The sequence below is a fragment of the Balaenoptera borealis genome (assembly GCF_965194805.1).
Source record: "Balaenoptera borealis genome assembly, chromosome: 7".
Taxonomy (NCBI): Eukaryota; Metazoa; Chordata; class Mammalia; order Artiodactyla; family Balaenopteridae; genus Balaenoptera; species Balaenoptera borealis.
This window is the reverse complement of record NC_138864.1, coordinates 57184398-57197731: the sequence shown is the minus strand read 5'-3', so window position 1 is coordinate 57197731 and position 13334 is coordinate 57184398. Positions and strand designations below refer to the sequence as shown.

At 34.4% G+C, this 13334-nt stretch overlaps 1 protein-coding gene across 6 annotated transcripts in view; it reads right to left on the bottom strand.

Annotated features, from left to right (window-relative positions):
• TMEM196 (transmembrane protein 196) overlaps positions 1 to 13334 on the bottom strand; it is a 229888-nt gene that overhangs the window by 17753 nt on the left and 198801 nt on the right. For all 6 annotated transcript variants that reach the window (XM_082398617.1, XM_082398615.1, XM_082398616.1 and 3 more), the window contains one exon: positions 40 to 96. In XM_082398617.1, the coding sequence (XP_082254743.1) occupies positions 40 to 96 (57 nt within the window). The remainder of the gene's footprint in view (positions 1 to 39; positions 97 to 13334) is intronic.

Genomic DNA, 13334 nt, shown 5'->3' with positions numbered 1-13334 from the left:
AACACTTCAATGCACAATACAAACAAGGCAAAAACTTACGACAAGTCCAGATTTTTTTTTGGCGCACAATATTCCACATATGCCACACAGAAGAAACTGAAAAGGAAAAGAATAACAATTATTTCATATCCAAAGATAAGAGAACTCCTAGTTTTTAGTTTATAGTTCACTCATGACACTTTCTCCAGGGAAGCTTGAAAATTTTACATTCCCATCAAAAGCTGAAAAGGAAAATACCTGATTCTAGAATAGTAAGGGATAAAAATGCAAACTCTAAAGAAAGTTTTGTGCAAAGTTGATATAGGTGATTGTGGAATTTAAGCAAAACTTGAATCTGTTTTACCGCCAGGCAAAATGATGAAGTAGATGAATTTAGAGTTTTGTTCCTCCTGTCTACTTTCACTGTCTTCTTATCCCTTCCTATTTTCTCAGGAGAAAAGTGGTATGGTACATTCACTGGTATGGCTGTACTGCACATTCATTCATACTAAGTAATTAGAAATCAATGGGCTCTGCTACAGGAAGGGACTATAACACACATAAAAAGGGAAGGCATCAGACAGGGAGATGTTTTTTCCGTAGAGATATTCTTTGTACTTCTCAAACTGTGTCAGGTAAAATAGCTGCCTCCTCATTCTACCAGAAATGTCAGAAGAACACAACGGGATGAAGCTATCAGTGGTATGTAATTGCTTGTAAATAAGCACATTGGTGACATAATTGCTTTGCAAAAGCAGCTGCATGAAATCATCTACCCGTTCCACACTATTACACATTTTGGTTATCAGAAAGGGATAAATTGTTTAATTTGGAGACAAACGTTTAGGGCCATTTGTGCATACTTTTGCTGGAATTAAACCATATAAGTAAAATAATAAACTCATTAATAAGGACTTTCAGATTAGCAAAGAAAACTGAAAATGGTTAAGCTTGTTTTCATTTGATTTTTCTTTTAAATGTTGCTATCTCAAGTCAGAACTAATAATATAAGTGGTTTTAACTGAGTATTATACACATGAATAGATTTTAAAATATACACATCAAAATACTCTAAGGATTATCTGAAATAAGTAATATGCTTGTGGGAAGCACCAACAAAATTTGATTAAAAATAATAGGTAAGAAAAATTTACCTTCGCAGGGAACTTTCCATACAGGGGAACAAAATGATTAGAAAGCAAGCAATGACGCAGCAAGACAGATAAGGGACCACAAAGATATATAAGAATTTGGTATATAATATAGATGACCTTTCAAATTCATGGGGAAAAGATCAGAACTATTTATTCAATAAATGTAATTGGGACAATTTGTTAATCTTCCCTAACATCATACACCAAATGCCTACAAAGCAGTTTGAACAGTTAAATGTATATTAAAAAAATGGGGTAGGAGATGATAAAGTAAAAGATTTATATGATTTTAGAGAAGTGGGAAGGATTTTCTAAACATAGCAGCAAAATCACAGACCAAAATGGAAAATACTTACAAATACTAACACATACAATTATAATTTTGATAGTACAAAATATCATAACTCTCAAAGGCAAAAAATTAAATTGGGATTATATTCAGAAAGTATATAACAGACAAAGGGTCGACATACCATATAAATAGATCTAACAGAATAATTTTCATACCATAAAACCATGAGCAGATAGAAACTCAGAACTTTACAAAATGTGAATATGTGCAGAATTTTCAGAAGCCTTAAAAAGCAACTTCTGAGTGACTACTTCTCACCCCTCTCTGTGTTCTAAGTCTAGATGATCTTGTCCTCATATGGACTCTTTCTTACTGATCCCATCTCAGACCTTTCAAGGTTATGCTCAAGTCATTCCAGTTTGGACCAGTTCCGTGCCTCTCAGTGCTTCCAAGCTCCAAATCAAAGCTTCAGCATGTTTTACTCCTGCTTCCCTGACTAACCCATTATTCACCCTGAAAGTCCATTCACCCAGAACTCATTATTGAAATAATTTGAAAGCAGTGCAGTTTTGTGTTCCTTGGATCTTTTTGAAATCTATAAACATTGCAATTATTTATTCACAACAAAGCCCAAGGGGACCTCAGGACCATAAGCAGAGCTCTCCAACCTAACTCTCCATTCACTTGGTTGGAAAAACTAAGCGCAATAAAATTGCTTCTTCCTATTGTACCTCTAAGAAATTTGGGGAGGGGGAAGGTAGAGTAGGAAGGGAATCCAACAATGTTTTTCCACTCTCAAGCAGGCCTGCAGTGTAAATACTTCTGTTGGGTATCCAAAATCCACACTCCTTAGAGAAAACTGTAACCCGAGAAAAAGTAGACCCATGTAATGGGAAGTATACAAAATCATGCAATTCTGAGGAGGCTTTAAGGGATCCTGGCTTGAGTTTAGCCATCACAGTTTACAGAAAAGAGTAAAAGCACAAAAAAGCAGTAAATAATCTTTTATTTTACTGGCTAACTTTACCCCAAGTCATAGCACCACAAGGGATCTTAAAAGATGACTTAATTCAGCCCTTGCAGTTTGCACATGGGAAACGAGTGGTCCAGACAGGTTTAGTGACTTACTCAAGGTCACACACCAAGGTCACAAATCACACATAAAATCCCAGGCTTGATTAAGTGTCTAAGTTAATTTATTTCTAATTACATAATGGGAATGCTTTTCAAAAGGATTTTTCAGTGTTAGTGCAGACTGCATTATGCTAGCAGATCCGACCATAAGCATTCAATGACACTTCATCATCTATAACTGCACTCTTTACCCTTGCCATTTGTTAATTTTTGTTGTAATAAAAGTAATTATAAGATTAGTTGACTGTATCACAGTCTAAAATTAAGTGTACCTTACTATATAAGGAGTCTGTTATAGTATTTCAAGATACTATTTTTGTTCAACATAACTTTATCCAGGATGTAGAATACTGACCCACATTACAGAAATTATGAAACAAGTGAAAAACAAATTAGTTAAAAAAAAAAAAAGTAAAACTGATAGCTGGATATCTATATCTCTATCTCTATCCTGAATTAGATACACAATTTTACATGAGAAAATATAATTTTATTTCTGAGAAGGTAGGGAGAATTATTTGCTTAATTTTAATTTTAATCCAGGGAGAATTATTTGCTTTGCTCTTACTAGGAAGTTATATAAATGAAGCAATCTAATGATAGGGCATCAAGGGCAACTATGTAATAAAACTAGTTAAGTCCTCCAAGTGGAATTTGTTTGCTTTCAATTTAGATTAAATTCAATAGATAACTAAGGCTGCGACTCATTGTAGAATGAAATGGGGCTGTTATGGAAATAGCATTCTATATTTTGAGTGGGTTTTCTTAATGAAAGGTCCATGGAGGCTTCTGCTGTTGCTTAGGACGTAGAAAGCCTAAAGCAATACCACCTTAACAGTAAGAAAAAGTGAATAAACTACAGACTGATAACTTTTCTAGAAGTGAGCAGGGACAATGGAAAGCTGAGGGTGAGGCACTGACACTGAAAAAGTTCAGGTAACCACAGCCCTCCATTAATGGAATTTGAAGACTTGATGCACCAAAGATAATCAATGTAACAGTAAAATCAATTCCTCACAAGGATGACTCCACCTTTCACACTAACAGCCTAAAAGAAGATATTAAAATACAAGATTTTGAAAGAAAAACTTGAATTTGTGCTGTACATTCAGCCAATCTCTCAATTACACAAGAGATTACAAAGAGATGTGCTCATTTGGGCAAAAGAACTGTGGTAGGCTGAATAATGGCTCCCAATATACACACATCCTAATCCCCAGAATCCATGAATGTTACCTTATATGGCAAAAAAGCCTTGGGCAGATGTGATTAGACTAAGAAGCTCAAGAAGAGGAGATCATTGTGCTAAATGTAGGATCAGGTAGGTGCTGAATGTAATCACAGGTCCCTTAAGAGGAACACAAGAAGGTCAAAAGACAGTTATATGAAGACACAGAGACAAAGGTATTTGAAGAGGTTACACTGCTGGCTTTGAAGGTGGGGGAAGAGAGCCATGAGGCAAACGATGTAGGTAGCCTCTGTAAACTGGAAAGGTAAGGAAATGGGATTCTCCCCTGGAGCCTCCAGAAAGAATGCAGGCCTGCAGACCCATTTTAGACTTCTGCCTCCCAGCACTGTGACAGAACAAATTTCTGTTATTTTAAGCCACTAAGTTTATGGTAATTTGTTCTAGCAGCAATAGGAAACTAATACAGGCTCCAAAACATTATTTCACATGACAGTGTCTAAAAGAATTAGAAGCTGTTAAAAGAACTAGAAGTTGTTCTTCAGGAAAACAAACAGGGGAAGACATGAGTTAAGAAAGAAATATAGTAGCAAGAGCACAAAATAAAGCAAAACAGGAAATATTTTAAATAGAAATGTACTGATTAGAAAAAATACTATCAGTTTAGAATGAATATCCCAGGTGATGTTGGCATGAGAGATGGTGGGTTAGAGGTAAAGACGATGTAAGTAAAATGTTCTAAGATTCTTGTATCATTTGGCAGAGTACTAGAGGCACTAACGTGCCAGATATTGATGGAAAAGTAGAAGTTTAAATTTGAGCATTAAAATATCAAAGACCAGAAAAATAAAAGTAAGGAGAAAAAAATACAACAACGACAATAAAGACTGAACCAACAGATGTCAGGAAAGTTTGAAAAATGAATGGAAATAAAGTGAAACTATAAAGTAAGTTGGTATAAATAATTTCAGTAATGTAAAGCAATCAGAACATATGTGAATGTATTCAATTTCTCTAATAATAGGGAGAATAGAGAGAGGGAGAGACACTCTGCTAGGTAAAGAGGAAAAGATTTGTTAAAACTTTCCTAAAATGAATGAAAACCTCTTTCCTTTCTGGTTTTCCCTTTCTCTCTCTCTCTCACTGGTTTTCCCTTTCTCTCAATCTCTCTCTCTTTCTCCTGACCTAGATGCTAGTTAATGACTTCCTTATTACTATTTCTTTCTGTCCAAGAAGCTTATTTTGCGAAAGGACTGAGAGAAAAAAGGCTATTGTAGAATTTCTATTTAAATTATGTAATCGAAAATTTGGGAACCATGGTTGCAATGGAAGCAGATAAAAGCAATGGTTCTATCAGCTGGCTAGGAGAACAAGCAAGTGCTGGGCAGATGGGATTATGAAAGACAGTGGGCCAATCTTATTTTAACACAGCTTATTAAAATTTTTCTCACGTAACATTTAACCACCTCAGGTGAATTAATTTTCACTGAAATTCACTAGCCATTACAGAAGATATACACATTCAAAAATAGGAATGGTACTTTTCTCCCCTTCAAGATAATGAGATGAACCACAAATTGAACTTAATGCTTTGGTAACATTTACTGATTTATACAGTTTCATCAAAATTAATCAGTTTCTTTAAAACGTATAGAAAAACTATTAGGAAAACACACAAAAAAATAATAAGTGTTGAGAAATTGATTCAAAAGAAATCTCTCTGATTAAAATGGTATATTTCTCCTTGTACCTGGATTAAAAGTTTGATGATTTGTTTTGTTACCATCAGTTCTTGAATATTTTTACTCTACTTCAATCACGTGTTAAAGAATAATAACTGAAGTCTCTAACAGGATTATTTTGTAGTTTAGCTCACAAAATGCTAGTATGCCAACGTAGTTCATAGTCTTCCTGACACTGTGCTGATATGATTTTGACTTCTTATATGACACCTGGCTAGACTCCTAAGGATGTCCTCTCTGTCATGGGCTTCTTTTCTTTTGGGATCCCATTTCTCTAGTGACTCCAGTACCAGTATCAATTATATGTGTAAAATGAGGACAGTTTATCAAGTTGGAAAGCCTGTCCAAAAGCAGTGATTCTCAAACCTGGCTGCTTATTAGCTTTTAAAATTCCTGATTCCGTGGACAATTAAGAATCAGGATCTCCAGGCTGGGGCTCAGGCATCAATATTTTAATCTTCGCAGGTGACTCCAATGTGCTCTCATGGTCTGGAATTGCACTCAATCTGTTCACCTGTGCTTTGCCAGCAGGCCTACTCATTTTGGAGCTCTTCATTGAAGCAGTGATATTCCCCTTAATTACTCTCAGTGAGATACCAACAAATACGAAGCCAAATAAAATGCTCTTCAAGGGAGAAACACAAAGTCCTTGTTCATAACATAAGTTCAAAGTGTCAGGGCTGTTTGGTCTCTAATGGTTCACAGAAATAGAGATCACTATTTCATAATTTTTAAGCTTATTCTACCCAGTGTCTTTTGTCATTGCTAATAGATTTTTCTCTTAAGAGAAATCCTAATCTTCCCTAAATTTTCTGTGTTTTGTTTTAGTTAACTAGATCTAGAATTGAGCATGATACACTATTATCTGGAAGAATCTGACTAATTTTGTGTTGGGAATTAAGAAAATAGGCATAATAAAGACATTGATGCAAATAATCATCATTGGAAAAATATTGGAAGGAAATAGGTTGAAATAAAAACATGAGCAACAATAAAAAACAAACAACTGAATTAACACTTGGGGAAAAGATCTTAACAGACATCTATCCAAAGAAGATCTAAGGATGGCACGTATGAAAAGATATTCAACATCATTTACTGTTAAAAAATCATGAATTTAAACAACAATGATATACCACTACACAGCTATTAGAATAGCTAAAATTTAAAATAAACTGGAAATACCAGTTGCTGGTAGTGTGGAACAAGAGAAATTTTCATTCATTTCTTATAGGAGTGGAAAATGGTACAGCTACTTTGGAAGACGGCATGGCAGTCCTTACAAAGTCCTTACATAGTCTTTCCATATGTTCTAACAATTGTGCCTTTAGGTATTTACTCATCTAATTTGTCATGTTATAGCAGTTTTGTTCATCACTGACAAAAACTGGAAGCAACCAAGGTGTCCTTCAATAGGTGAATGGATAAACCAGGTATATCCATACAATGAAATACTATTCAGCGATAAAAAATAAATGAGGTATCAAGATACTCAAAGACATGTATGAAATTTAAATGTATATTGCTAAATGAAAAAAGCCAGTCTAAAAAGTCTGCATCCCATATGATTCCAATTATATGACATCCTGAAAAAAGTAAACAAAAGAGACAGTGAAAAGCTCAGTAGTTTCCAGCGTTTGGGGGAAGGTAGAGGAAGTTGAATAGGTGACTAGGGGATATTTTTAAGGCAGTGAAATTCTTCTGTATTACATTGTAATTATGGTTACATGACACTACACATTTGTCAAAACTCACAGAACTTCACAGCACAAAGAATAAACCTTAATGCACGCAAATTTAAAAAATCATTTCAAGGGTCATGGAATCACAGGATGGAATGCAGAACGTGACAAAGCAATCTACGGTATAACAACGAATGTATGAAATGGTTTCCCTGAAGGAGGTGAGGGAGAAGCTACTGACCTGAGTAAATAAAGGCAAAAGAAACTGTATATAAGCACCATACTCTGTCGGACAAAGTTGTTTCCTACAGGGTTACTGATTAACAATTCTGATCCTACTATATATGTATACTAAAATTGAACAATTAAATTAAATAGATGATGGACAGTGGGAGATAGGTTTTTTAGTATTGGAGCGCGAGTTTATAGATAAGCATGGGGAACAGCCTAGAATGATCCATATGGTAACAGATTAGCATTGTAGATAGCAGTGTGAAGTAATTTTTAACTTAATATTTATAAATATAGCTACATATAGAACTATTTATAGGTCTATGCATATACACATTAGTATACACACGTTTTCTTGCTGTCAGCTGAGAGGGCCTAGATGTAATGATACTAGTAGCAAAGAACACACCTATCACTCGGCTCTTGGTTTCTAAAACTGTCCTCCAGTAAAAGGAATCACAAATCCTTAAAGAAATGTCTGTTCCTTGGAATGCAGCAGAAAATATATGATATGGGCTAGGAGCATACTATAGTGTCAGAAAGTATGGAGATACTCAAAAGCAAGCAAAAAACCCACACTGATTGAGGTTTGCCAGAGGGATACAGAGGCCAATTGAAAGAGCTCCCAATGATTCAAGCTGGAACAATTTGAGCAACAAAATAAATAAAATAGTATCAGATTGTGACCAATGAGTACAATAAATATTCATGGGGCCGTGCTGATATAAATAAATGATTGGATAAATAAATACATAAATAACTGTGGAGAAGAGACAAATCTATGCAGAAAAATTCCAAATATTTTATGTAGATACCTCACTCTCAGAGAGGTGTGGTCCACTCCCTAAGTGTGGTCCACACATAAAGACTTCCTTCCAAAGAGTATCATATGAAAAGGGGGGGAAAAAAGAGTAACTTAGAGGAGAGATCTAACAAACACTACCTCAGTCAGGTGACCATGGTCAACACCAGCAGCAATAAGTCACGTAGATAATCAGTATGCCCAGTATCACTACTTTTGTTGAATATTGGAATGGAGCTACTACACAACTAGACAATGCAATTGGATAGTAGAACGAAATTAAAGGCATTAAAATTGGAAAAGAGGAGTTAAAAATATCAGTTTGCAGACAGTATGATTAACACATGAAATTTCCAAGAGAATCAACTCTAACATTCACTACAAAAAATAAGGTGATTTAGTAAGGTAGCAAGGCACAAATTAATATATGGAAACTAATAAATTAAGGTAAACAAACAACATTCTACTGGAGGCTGTAAGGGAAGAAATCCCATTTTCAATAAGAAATAATAAAATTCTTAAAAATACATTTATAATACAAGTTTTAATGAATAAAATAAACCCTAAAAACATTAAAAAATAAGGTAATAGAATATTTTTACAAATGGAAAAATACATGATCTTGGATAAAAAGCTTTAACATAAAAATTATGCTAGTACTTTCTAATCTAATTTGTTAATTTAACATAATTCAATAAAAACAACAAAAGGATCAATTTTTTAACTGGAAACATGATCCAAAAATTAATATAAAAGAATAAATACCTAAACTTTGTCAGTAAAACTCTGGCAAAGATGAGCAATGAGGGTGAATGTTAGCATCAGATATCAAAACATATTATAAACCCTCAATAATTAAAACAGAATGACATTGATACATGAACAGAAAAATTGAACAGAAGAATAGAATTATAAAGCCTAGAAATAGAATGTATATGAAATTTAGTATATAATAAAATGTCATCTCTAAACATTTATGAAAAAACAATTTTGTAAGTGGTGTTTGGACATCCGTGTATTCATCTGGAAAAAGAAATGAAACTAGATATATACACTTTACACCATATGACAGGGTAATAGCCTAATGTACTAATGATTTAAATTTAAAACTAAATCATAAAAATACTAGAAGAAAGAGGAATTCTTTTATTACTTTGAAGTTACAAAGACCTTTTAATTATGATTAAAGTCCATGAAATAAAAGACTGATTTGTTCAAAAATTAAAGCAAGAAAATAAGCAAAAATTTGCTACATGGCAGAAAATTATAAACAAGTTTAAAGTGACAAACTGGGAAAAATATTTGCAGTTTATAAATAAAAGACTAATCTCCCTAAATTAAAGTGAACTCCTGGAAATCAGTAAGAAAAAGATTTAACAATCTGACAGAAAAACAGGCAAAGCATATGAAAAGATACTTCCCTAAAATACAAATGACTGTTAAACGTGAAAATGCTCAACTTCATCTACAGTGAGAGAAATGTAATTTCAAATGAACTCAGATACATTTTTTTCAATCTATCAGATTGGTGAGAATCCTAAAGTTTGATAATCTTGGCAAAGATATGGGAAACCAGATTGTCATACACTGCTTGTGGAAAGGTAAATTGATACAGACTCTACTGGGAGGAACTTGTCAACAATTATCAAAATTTTATATATATATGCATATATATTACACACATACACACACATATAGATATACAAGCATACCTGTATATCTCATTTGCCTCAGTAATCCTGCATTTGAGAATTTATCACATATAGCTGCAAGTGTGCAAAACGATCTATGTGTCAAATTATTTATTTTAGCATTGTTAGTAACAATACAAGAGGAGCAATCTCAATTGTCAATCAGTAGAGAGTTGATTAAATTCAATGGACTTCTCTGTGTCTATTAAAAACATGTGAGAATGTTCTCTATACACTGATATGGAAAGTTCCCTACCATATATAGTTAAATGAAAAAAGCAAGATGCAACATGGTGTATGTAATAAACTACTTTTACAAAAAGAAATATTAATAATCTATGTACATATTTGCCCTTACACACATAAGGTAATTCTGGAAAAACATGTAAGAAACATACAGTAGAGTAGCTGTGATTATGTGGCCTGGAGAACTGATGCCAGCTGGATAAAGGGGACTAGACTTTTCGTTGAATACTTTTGGTTATTTTTAAGCCATGTACAGGTGTTACCTACTCAAAGAGTTAAATGAGTAGCCCCCTATTTGCTCAAGACCAAATTATTAGTGAGGTATTAGGAAAGAATAGCCCATGAAGATTCATCCTTACTAGAGAATGACTTCCGTCTTGTGGCTAAGCAGGCAAGATAAATAGATATATAGACTGGTGAATGACTCAAAGTTCCATGCCTCTTGTCAGTATTAAAAAAAAAAAAACTAAAAACTCCCTAATCTATATGTTTTCAGAATGCATATTTGGAAAGGAGGATGGCAGCCCATATTCTGGAGTCAAGGAGCTGTGCTAGTCTCTCTTCAATCACAACACTAAGGCCATCATTTGCTTGCTTTTACGCAAGGCTGGTTTAGCCTGGTGAACTGAGTTTAGAACCTGCTATGGTCAGAGCTTTCAGGCACAAATCCAAAAGTGCCGCAGAATAATTTACAAGAATTGGGTTCAGTCCTTTTGAAATTAATGGAGCCAATCATGGATAATTGTGATTGAAGGCTGAATGTGGTTTTATTCTCAGTTAAGTATAACGAATCATAAACCACTACATATTAAAGTAGATGCAGCTTCACCTTCAACGACCATCATATTTCATCTTTATTTAGAAAAGGTTTTGTAGTTCTACACATTCATAATAGTAGCGGGAATAAACCTTTTATTTTGCAAAGCATTCTGATAGTCTCTCAACCCTCCAGAAGAAAAATGGATTGAAAAAAGGGAATTTTGCTCCGTGTTGGACAAGTAAATGAAGAAAAGAAATAATGGAGCAAAAGAACAGTTTTGAACCTCATATTACTACAAAAATGGAATTCAATGTGTTACTTCATTTGCCATTACTGGGACTCTTAGGGTGAGAAATCATCTATTTTTATATCCAACTTTGCCATATCTCCTCAGACAAAGCTGTGCTGTTGAAATAAAGTTTCTAGATGACATAATGGAATTTCGAACTGAATGAATGAATTAGTAGGTGGATGCATTAATGTATTTACAGTATGTATGGGGAAGGGCAGAAATTAACGAAATTTAGCCAATTCCAAGACATATAACTGGGTGCAATTAGCCTTTTCACTGAATAAAATCGAATTAATTTTTGTTTTTATGAAACACTCATGATTGATCAGATTAGGTTAATTCTCTTATCAATGGTAGCATTTGAAAATAATTTCGATGTGTTGACCTTTTAAATGTCACAACTGTAGCTTTGTGGGTTTCAAAAATTTCCTTCACAAACCTCAGATGCTCTTGAGATGTCAGCATAAGTAGACATTTCAACAACAACAAAACAAAACAAACAAAAACACTGAAAAAGATAGTACCTTGGCACTGAGTGATAATTGCCAGAAGTTTCTTTTTAAAGATGAGAAGTAGCCCCCCAAACTAGAAAACGCTGTGCTCTTTTTTTAAAAAATGTTTAACTTTTTTTACTGTGGTATAATTGACGTATAACGTTACATGAGTTTGTGTTCTTAGTTCTGTGAGAGAGAAAATGATCTGGGAAAGTAACCAATGAGTATATATCCCAGGTGTTGATTCATTTTCTCTCAGAACCCCAAGCGTGGCTTCAGAATAGACCCAGAATAGTTTTTTCCCCTTTGGTGAAATTAGAAGTTGAGCAGTGTCTTAGTACTCTCATCTGAATGCTATTACCTACTATCTGCTGGTCTGATCTATAGTAAACTGTTCTGAGTGATAATAATGTAATCTCTCCTTTAATCACACTTTAACCTTGATGCACACTATTCCAATCCCATTCAGAAATTTGCTCCTGGAAAAAATCCAGACGCTTTTCATTCAGTCAAGATCAAATAATGTAAACACAATCAAAGGACATCACAAAAAGCTTCAGGACATCAAATTATGAGAATACAGTTTTGTTTTTTTTTTAAATATAGGTCAATTGTTTTGTTACTCTGTGGTTCTTTTAAGTCTTCTTGTACTACACCTGGCAACCTGAGCACGTCTGAAAACAGACATTCTAAAGCAAGGAGAGTACCTCATTTTCTGATTATAAGCAGTGGGATGTCCTGAAATGGCTATGACTAAATGGAGGTAATTATTATCTTCATGTGTTCCTTCTGGGGAAAAAGAGAATACTATGGCAGGCACAGTAGCATCCATAAAAACAGCTGCATCAAACCTTAGGGCTTATGCCACAATTAAACTAATCCTGACTTTATGTCCTCTACTTAAAATTCTTTGTTAAGATCTCTCTCAAAATAAAGGGAGCTCTCCCCATCTGAGGACATATGTTTCACATAATAGTCCCGTCTGAATATGTATCCAGCCAGTTTCAAGTAACAAGATTTCCCCCAACACTCTTCCGATTTAGGCAGTGTATAAAAGCTGCTCACGCTACATCCCTTTTTCTTCTCCAAGAACAGTTTTTGAGAATACGCTTTTGGTGGTCTTAACAATTGGACCCCCTGTAGCCGAAATGACTGAGTTACAAAGCACTGACTAGAATTTTTCCAAGAATAACCACCACAAACCATTTTTATCATAATGACATGGAGATAATTGTTATAAGCGCGGTCATGAGCCCCTCTTGAATCAAATGTTCGTGGTGTAGGGTTCAAGAATCTGCATCTTGGATAAATTCCAAAGTAACTGTTAATGCTTCCTATAATTTGAGAACCTTAGCTGTAGAATCAAAGGAATGATTTAACTTTCTAGTTTGGCTTAGATGAGCTGACCCTACCAGGAACTGGCCACCTATGGAAACTAGCATAGGAGTAGTAGTCCCAAAGGGAGCAGGAATGGATGTCTAATATAAGACTCTGAAGACTCCCTAGGCTTATATGGTCAACCAATCTTCTTCTCTTTCCTGAAGGGTTTAAACTCTCATAGAAAACATGTCTGTTTCCATTCCCAGGTGTTAAGTCAGTTGTCAGAAGAACTCTAGCAGAAGTAAGAGTGTTTTATTCATACATATCAT